The 10,096-nt window shown below is 25.0% G+C and overlaps 1 protein-coding gene across 1 annotated transcript in view; it reads right to left on the bottom strand.

The window, feature by feature from the left end:
* LOC134294964 (phosphoinositide-3-kinase-interacting protein 1-like) overlaps positions 1–7,266 on the bottom strand; it is a 7,560-nt gene extending 294 nt beyond the window's left edge. Inside the window, exons 1-4 of the mRNA XM_062966918.1 lie at positions 7,093–7,266; positions 4,706–4,900; positions 2,822–2,900; positions 1–1,535 (exon numbers count right to left, since the gene is read on the bottom strand). The exon at positions 1–1,535 is cut by the window's left edge and continues 294 nt beyond it. Of these exons, the coding sequence (XP_062822988.1) occupies positions 1,283–1,535; positions 2,822–2,900; positions 4,706–4,900; positions 7,093–7,159 (594 nt within the window). The 5' untranslated portion in view covers positions 7,160–7,266 and the 3' untranslated portion in view covers positions 1–1,282. The remainder of the gene's footprint in view (positions 1,536–2,821; positions 2,901–4,705; positions 4,901–7,092) is intronic.
* Positions 7,267–10,096: the final 2,830 nt, after the last annotated feature.

The raw sequence follows: 10,096 nt of genomic DNA, 5'->3' as shown, positions 1-10,096 counted from the left end.
GATCCTTCAACATATTGAACAAGGTTTTTTAATTACGACCTCGTTCTCGCCTGGCTCTCGGTCGTTTCCGGGAGGAAAAATTAATGACGGCAGATTAACGAGATCGACCAGAGAAAGAAAGAAAAAGAAAGAAAGAAAGAAAGAAAGAAAGAAAGAAAGAAAGAAAGAAAGAAAGAAAGAAAGAAAGAAAGAGAGGGAACCGAAGCCAAAATATACATTCAGATGCCGTCCTCATCCCGCAACGCAACACAGGAAATTAAAATAAACCATTTGAACCCGTTTCCGGAACCTTCCAGAACTTTCCCAAATCTTCCCAGACTTTTCGGGAACTTCTCGAAACTTTCCTGAATTTTTCAGAAACATTTCAAAACTTTCAAGACTTTTTTTTGGAAACGTTCCGGAACATTCCAAGATTTCCCAGAGACTTTTCCCCTGGAAACTTTCCACAACTTTTTTCGGGAACCTTCCGGAACCTTCTGATACTTTCCAGACTTTCCCGGAAACATTCTGGGAACTTCCAGAATTTGAAACTTTCCGGAACATTCAGAGGTTTTCCAGACTTTCCCGGAAACATTCTGGGAATTTCCAGAACTTGAAACTTTCTGGAACATTCTGAGATTTTCCAGACTTTCCCGGAAACCTTCCGGAACTTTCCGAAACTTTCAAGACTTCCCTGTAACCATTCCAGAATTTTGAAGACTTTCCCGGAAACCTTCCGGAACTTTCCGAAACTTTCAAGACTTCCCTGTAACCATTCCAGAATTTTGAAGACTTTCCCGGAAACCTTCCGGAACTTTCCGAAACTTTCAAGACTTCCCTGTAACCATTCCAGAATTTTGAAGACTTTCCCGGAAACCTTCCGGAACTTTCCGAAACTTTCAAGACTTCCCTGTAACCATTCCAGAATTTTGAAGACTTTCCCGGAAACCTTCCGGAACTTTCCGAAACTTTCAAGACTTCCCTGTAACCATTCCAGAATTTTGAAGACTTTCCCGGAAACCTCCCGGAGCTTTCCGGAGTCTTTTGGGAACCTTCCGGAACATTCCTGAACTTTCCTATGAACCTTCTAGAACTTTCCGGAACTTTCCAGACTTCCCTGGAAACATGGCAGAAGTGTCCATCTCCCCCCGGTTTGCTGCCGGGACCCCCGTCTCGTGCCCGGAGAGACCCCGAAGGGGCGGCGGTCCGCCTCTTCCCCCGAAACAGGAAGTAAACGATAAAAAATAATCGGAGCGAAGTATCGAAAGCGACGTCTGTCCTGGGAGGTGGGCGGGGTCGGGGGTCAGGCGCCGGGGGTCCCCGCCTGGGGGGCCACGAGGTGGGAGGAGGAGGAGGAGGGCCCTTCCCCGGCCTCCAGCGCGGCCGAGGCCTCCTCGCAGGCAGGGGGCGCCTCACCCTCCGGCGCGTTGCCGTCGTTGTCGAGGTCTCCGGCCTCCTCGCAGGCGCGGTTGACGAAGGCGGACAAGGGTAGGGTGGCCCGCTGCCGCTCGCGCTCCTGCGCCTTCCGCTCCCGGACCGACCGCAGGTCTCGGCCCCTGAACGAGGAGGGAACGTGGTTGCACATTATTGGATCGATCACATGTTCATGTATCTATATATATAAAAGAGTGGTGGCATCACGGCAACGCACAAAACAACAAAACGACAGGCCCCCCAACCTCGAAATTTGACAACACAACCCATCATCCACGCCTCTAGGTCGATACAACAAAAAGAAAAATAAAGTCCTAATGAGAGAGAGAGAGAGGAATAATAGTTTTTATCCAATGGCTGCCAGTTAGAAGGCTAAGCTCCTCCAACTTGGTCTCCTAGCAACCCAATAAAAAATAATAATAAAAAACACTAAAAAATGAATACAATAAAATACTATAATAACAGAAAATAACTAAAAATAATACAAGAAAATGATAAAATATAATAAATAAAAATATAACTTACAATAAAATAAATTTTAAAAAATGCAAATAAAGTCAAATAAAAATGACACAACAATTTTTAACCAATACCACCACCACTTTGCCACAGCAATGCGTGGCCGGGCACAGCTAGTTATTTTATATATTACTAGCTGTGCCCGGCCACGCGTTGCTGTGGCGAAGTCTGGTGGGAATTAAAGCATTGAGGAATTGGTGGTAGTTAAGGTCAAGGGTCAAGGTCGTGTCTGACTCTGGGAGTTGGTGCTCATCTTGAGTCTACACTGCCATATAATCCAGTTGAAATCAGATAATCTGTATTTTATAGGCAGTGTGGAAGAGGCCTGATTGAAGTGGCCCTGGGGTGAGTGGGTTGCTAGGAGACCAAGTGGGTGGAACTTAGCCTTCCAACTGACAGCAGACCAAGTGGGTGGAGCTTAGCCTTCTAACTGACAGCAGACCAAGTGGGTGGAGCTTAGCCTTCTAACTGACAGCAGACCAAGTGGGTGGAGCTTAGCCTTCTAACTGACAGCAGACCAAGTGGGTGGAGCTTAGCCTTCTAACTGACAGCAGACCAAGTGGGTGGAGCTTAGCCTTCTAACTGACAGCAGACCAAGTGGGTGGAGCTTAGCCTTCTAACTGACAGCAGACCAAGTGGGTGGAGCTTAGCCTTCTAACTGACAGCAGACCAAGTGGGTGGAGCTTAGCCTTCCAACTGACAGCAATTGGATAAAAACAATTCTGGATTATTCAACGCATTTTTGTAGTAATGTTTTCAATACATCGTGATATTTTGGTGCTCAATTCGTAAATACAGCAATTACTACATATTTATTTTATTATTATTTTTATATATTATTTCGTTATGCTAGGTGGTGATTATTGATTCCTGTTGTTTTCGTGTTTACCTTTTGTAGACGTAACCCACGACGATGCCGAGCCCGATGGCAATAATAATCACAACCATGATGAGACCCAACACGTAGCCTGGAAAATATTAAAGTAATAATAATAAGAACAATATAAAATTAAATATAATAAAATATAATAATATAATGTAATAACTATAATACATATAATGTAACATTACATATATAAAAATAAATATAATAACAATAATACATAGAATATAATATCAATAAGTGTATTAAACATAATAAAATATATAATAGATAGAATAATAAAACGTTATATATATATATATATATATATATATATAATAAAATAATAACAAAATAATAATGAATACCATAATATTACATATAATAAATACAATAATAATGCCTAGGAAAATATAATAAATGTAATTAATATAATAATAAATATAATAAAATAATAAAATAAATGTAATAACAAATATAACATGATAATAATAAAATAACACATAGTATAAAAATAAAAATAAATGTAATAAAAATAAATATAATAATACATAGTAATATAATATCTATAAAAATCATAAATACAATAACATTACATATAATAATTAATATAATAACCCATAGGAAAATATAATAAATGTAATAAATATAATAATAATTATAATATAATAATAAAATAAATGTAATAAATATAACATGATAATAATAAAATAAATATAAAAATAACACATAGTATAAAAATAAAAATAAATGTAATAAAAATAAATATAATGATATTTAATTATAAAAATATAATATCTATAAAAAATCATGAATACAATAACATTACATATAACAATTAATATAATAACCCATAGGAAAACATAATAAATGTAATTAATATAATAATAAATACAATATGATAATAATAAAATAAATATAAAAATAAGACATACAAAATAATAAATATAATAATACATAGTAATATAATATCTATAAAAATCATAAATACAATAACATTACATATAATAATTAATATAATAACCCATAGGAAAATATAATAAATGTAATAAATATAATAATAATTATAATATAATAATAAAATAAATGTAATAAATATAACATGATAATAATAAAATAAATATAAAAATAACACATAGTATAAAAATAAAAATAAATGTAATAAAAATAAATATAATGATATTTAATTATAAAAATATAATATCTATAAAAAATCATGAATACAATAACATTACATATAACAATTAATATAATAACCCATAGGAAAACATAATAAATGTAATTAATATAATAATAAATACAATATGATAATAATAAAATAAATATAAAAATAAGACATACAAAATAATAAATATAATAATACATAGTAATATAATATCTATAAAAATTATAAATACAATAACATTACATATAATAATTAATATAATAACCCATAGGAAAATATAATAAATGTAATAAATATAATAATAATTATAATATAATAATAAAATAAATGTAATAAATATAACATACTAATAAAATAAATATAAAAATAACACATAGTATAAAAATAAAAATACATGTAATAAAAATAAATACAATGATATTTAATTATAAAAATATAATATCTATAAAAAATCAATACAATAACATTACATATAACAATTAATATAATAACCCATAGGAAAATATAATAAATGTAATTAATATAATAATAAATATAATATGATAATAATAAAATAAATATAAGACATACAAAATAATAAATATAATAATATAGATAATTAAAATAAAAATATATAGTACTAAGAATATGATAAAGATATAATACATATAATAAAATATATACATAAATATATAATAAATACGAAATCAAAATATATAATAGTAAGAATATAATAAATATAACAATAAATATGATTGTGGCCTCACCCATGACCCCGAGGTCCTTCTTGGGCTTCCTCCCTCCGGCCACTTTACCCCCCGCGGGACCCCTCCCGATGACCGGCTCCACCGCGGCCACTTCACCCCGGGAGGGGGGCGGGAGGATCTCGAGGGCGGGGCCAAACGGTGACCCCGGTGACCCCGAGGGGGGGGACACCCTCACCCCCGCCGGCGTGGACGACTCTACAACAACAACAACAACAACATCGCAAAAATATAGATCATTATTCACTCATTTTAATATGTTTTAATATTTTTATATATTATTATTGTATAATTTTTATACATTATGATTTTTATAAATTATATATCATTTTTAATCTTATAATATCATTTTATTATTTGTCTATATTATTATTGTATAATTTTTATACATTATGATTTTTATAAATTATATATCATTTTTAATCTTATAATATCATTTTATTATTTGTCTATATTATTATTGTATAATTTTTATACATTATGATTTTTATAAATTATATATCATTTTTAATCTTATAATATCATTTTATTATTTGTCTATATTATTATTGTATAATTTTTATACATTATGATTTTTATAAATTATATATCATTTTTAATCTTATAATATCATTTTATTATTTGTCTATATTATTATTGTATAATTTTTATATATTATGATTTTTATAAATTATATATCATTTTTTAATTTTATATATTATATTATATGAATTATTATAGATAATTTTAATATATTTTATTATATCATTTTATTATTTGTCTATATTATTATTGTATAATTTTTATATATTATGATTTTTATAAATTATATATCATTTTTTAATTTTATATATTATTATATAAATTATTATAGATCATTTTAATATATTTTATTATATCATTTTATTATTTTTATATATTATTATTGTATAATTTTTATATATAATGATTTTTATAAATTATATATCATTTTTTAATTTTATATATTATATTATATAAATTATTATAGATCATTTTAATATATTTTATTATATCATTTTATTATTTTTATATATTATTGGATTTTTATATATAATGATTTTTATAAATTATATATCATTTTTTAATTTTATATATTATATTATATAAATTATTATAGATCATTTTAATATATTTTATTATATCATTTTATTATTTTTATATATTATTGCATTTTTATATATTATGATTTTTATTAATTTTATATATTGTATGATTATATAAATTATATATCATTTTTAATCTTATAATATCATTTTATTATTTGTCTATATTATTATTGTATAATTTTTATATATTATGATTTTTATAAATTATATATCATTTTTAATTTTATATATTGTATTATTATATAAATTATTATAAATCATTTTAATATATTTTATTATATCATTTTATTATTTTTATATATTATTGCATTTTTATATATTATGATTTTTATAAATTATATATATTTTATAATTTTATATATTGTATGATTATATAAATTATATATCATTTTATATATTATGATTTTTATAAATTATATCTTATTTTATTATATATTGTATGATTATATAAATTATTATATATCATTTTAATATATTTTATTATATCATTTTATTATTTTTATATATTATTATTGTATAATTTTTATATATTTTGATTTTTATAAATTATATCTCATTTTTAATTTTATATATTGTGTTATTATATAAATTATATATCATGTATTATTTTATTTTAATGTAATATTGTATCACTATTTTATTATGTATTATATTATTGTTATATATATTATTTTATTTTGTTATATTAATATATCATTTTGTTACTTTTACTTATTATTTTAATATTGTATTATATCATTTCATATTCATATTATTTATATATATTAATATATAAATATATATATATATTAATATATAATATATATATTATTTATATATATTTATACATAATTTTTATACATAATTTTATTTTATATGTCTTATTATTTTACATTATTATAATATTTATACAATATAATATAGACATAAATTACCTATATTTATATTACTATTTAATACATTATTACATATTTTAATTTTATCATTATTATATATATTATTACATAGGTTTACGATATCATTATTTTACTATATGTATTATTACCATGTCATTATTTTATTATAATTGTACTATTTATTTTTATATTATTATTATTATTATTATTATTACTACGTTTCTTTCTGTATTATTAGTATTATTACGGCAGTGGGAGGGGCCTCCTCCCTGAGACAGGCAGGCGGGCGACCAATCGGGGGCGAGTAGGGCGTGGGGCGTCTTAGAGCCCCGCCCCCTTAGCGGCGCATGCGCAGTGGGCCCTTCCGAGAGAGGCCTAACCTGGGGCCCGAAGCCGGGGCCTCGCTTACCTTCCTCGCCGGCCAAAGTGAGCGCGAGCAGGGAGAGCGCCAGCGCCGCTTCCGCCGGGAGAAGCATGGCTCGCCTCCTTCGCTCGGCTCCGATCTCGCTCGGTTCGCCTTCCTTGTTGTTTTCCCCTCACGCCCAAGCCCCGCCCCGCCGTGACGTCGCCACGCAGGACACGCCCCCGCCGCTAGGATGCATGGAGCTTCAGCCACGCCCCGCAGTGACGTCGCCACGCAGCACACGCCCCCGCCGCTAGGATGCCTGGAGCTTCAGCCACGCCCCGCAGTGACGTAGACATAGAAAGGCACGCCCCCACGGCCTGTTTTTGCCTTCCCACGGCTAGGCCCCGCCCACAGTGACGTCACCTAGCTGCTCAATGCCTGGCCGCGCGGTGGGTGGGCGTGGCTTGGAGCTGGAGGCCCCGCCCACTCCACGACCATAATACTAATTACACACAAAATATAGTGATATTATACACAAATATACATAAATATTATAATAATGTAAAATAATAAGACATATAAAATAAAATTATGTATAAGATATTAATATATATAAATAATATGAATATGAAATGATATAATACGATATTAAAATAATAAGTAAAAGTAACAAAATGATATATTAATATAACAAAATAAAATAATATATATAATAACAATAATATAATACATAATAAAATAGTGATACAATATTACATTAAAATAAAATAATACAGGATATATAATTTATATAATAATACAATATACAATATATAAAATTAAAAATGATACAATTTATTAAAAATGATATAATTTATAAAAATCAAAATATATAAAAATTATACAATAATATATAAAAATAATAAAATGATATAATAAAATATATTAAAATGATATATAATAATTTATATAATCATACAATAATATACACACAAAATATAGTGATATTATACACAAATATACATAAATATTATAATAATGTAAAATAATAAGACATATAAAATAAAATTATGTATAAGATATTAATATATATAAATAATATGAATATGAAATGATATAATACGATATTAAAATAATAAGTAAAAGTAACAAAATGATATATTAATATAACAAAATAAAATAATATATATAATAACAATAATATAATACATAATAAAATAGTGATACAATATTACATTAAAATAAAATAATACATGATATATAATTTATATAATAATACAATATATAAAATTAAAAATGAGATATAATTTATAAAAATCAAAATATATAAAAATTATACAATAATATATAAAAATAATAAAATGATATAATAAAATATATTAAAATGATATATAATAATTTATATAATCATACAATAATATACACACAAAATATAGTGATATTACAATATTTTATATATTATATTATTATTCTATTTCATTTCGTTATTTCATTTATAGGTATAATAATATTATGATGTAATACAATGTAATAATAATTATAATTCGCTATTGTATATTTATATTACATTGAATATTACTAATAATATTGCGATATACTCGTATAATATAATATATTGTATGTATATATATATACTTGTAAACCGCCCTTTGGGGTGAGAATGGCGGGATATAAATGTTGCTAATAATAATAAATAATAATAATAATAATATATAATTTTATTTATTATTTATGTATTATTTTTTATTATTTACATTTTATTCCTATATTATTATTATGATTCCTTTTATATATAGATAGGTATATTTATATAGCTTTATTATTATTTATATATTTATATAATATTATAATATTATAATATTATAATATTATTATAATATAATATTATTATATTAAATGTAGCTAATAATAATAATAAATAATAATAATAATATATAATTTTATTTATTATTTATGTATCATTTTTTATTATTTACATTTTATTCCTATATTATTATTATGATTCCTTTTATATATAGATAGGTATATTAATATAGCTTTATTATTATTTATATATTTATATAATATTATAATATTATAATATTATAATATTATAATATTATTTATATATTTATATTTATTTATATATTATTTCATATATATACATACGCATATTAATTGATTATTCATATTATTATATATTATTCCATTTATATGTATGTATATATATACACACACACACACATAAAATTATTTATATATTATTTATATATTTTTATTATCCCTATATTATTTTATATATTATTTCATGTATATATATATATATATATATATGCATATTCCATTTATATATATAACGTATTTATACGTTATTTTATATGTTTCATTATTTATGTTATTCATATATTATTATTTTATATATTATTTCATAATTATATATTATAATTTATATATTATTATTACTATATATTCTTCCATTTATATGTATATATATATATAAATATATATATATATATGCATTATTTATATATTTTCATTATTTATATATTCTCATTTTATCTATTATTTCACGTACAGAATATATATATATACACACGTATATTATATAGTATAATAATATAGTATAAACAATATCTCTATCTCATATATATATATATATATATATATATATATATATATGAGATATAATATTAAATAACATCCACATCTTATATGTATCTAAAATAATATTATTGCATATATTTGTGTGTGTATATATATATATATATATGTAATATAATATATTAAATAACATCCCCATCTTATATATATATAAACATATAAACATATAAACATATATATATATATATATATATATATATATATATATATATATATATATATAAAATACCTTGTCTGCCCAGTAAAAAATTGCAGAAATTTATATATATTTATATATATATATATATATGATAGAGATACTGTTTATATACATATAAAATAAGATGGAGATGTTATTTAATATATTATATTACATATATATATATATATGCAATAATATTATTTTAGATACATACATATAAGATGTGGATGTTATTTAATATTATATCTGATATTTATATATATATAT

This window comes from Anolis carolinensis, unplaced genomic scaffold (assembly GCF_035594765.1).
Source record: "Anolis carolinensis isolate JA03-04 unplaced genomic scaffold, rAnoCar3.1.pri scaffold_41, whole genome shotgun sequence".
NCBI lineage: Eukaryota > Metazoa > Chordata > Lepidosauria > Squamata > Dactyloidae > Anolis > Anolis carolinensis.
This window is presented reverse-complemented; position numbering and strand designations above follow the sequence as displayed.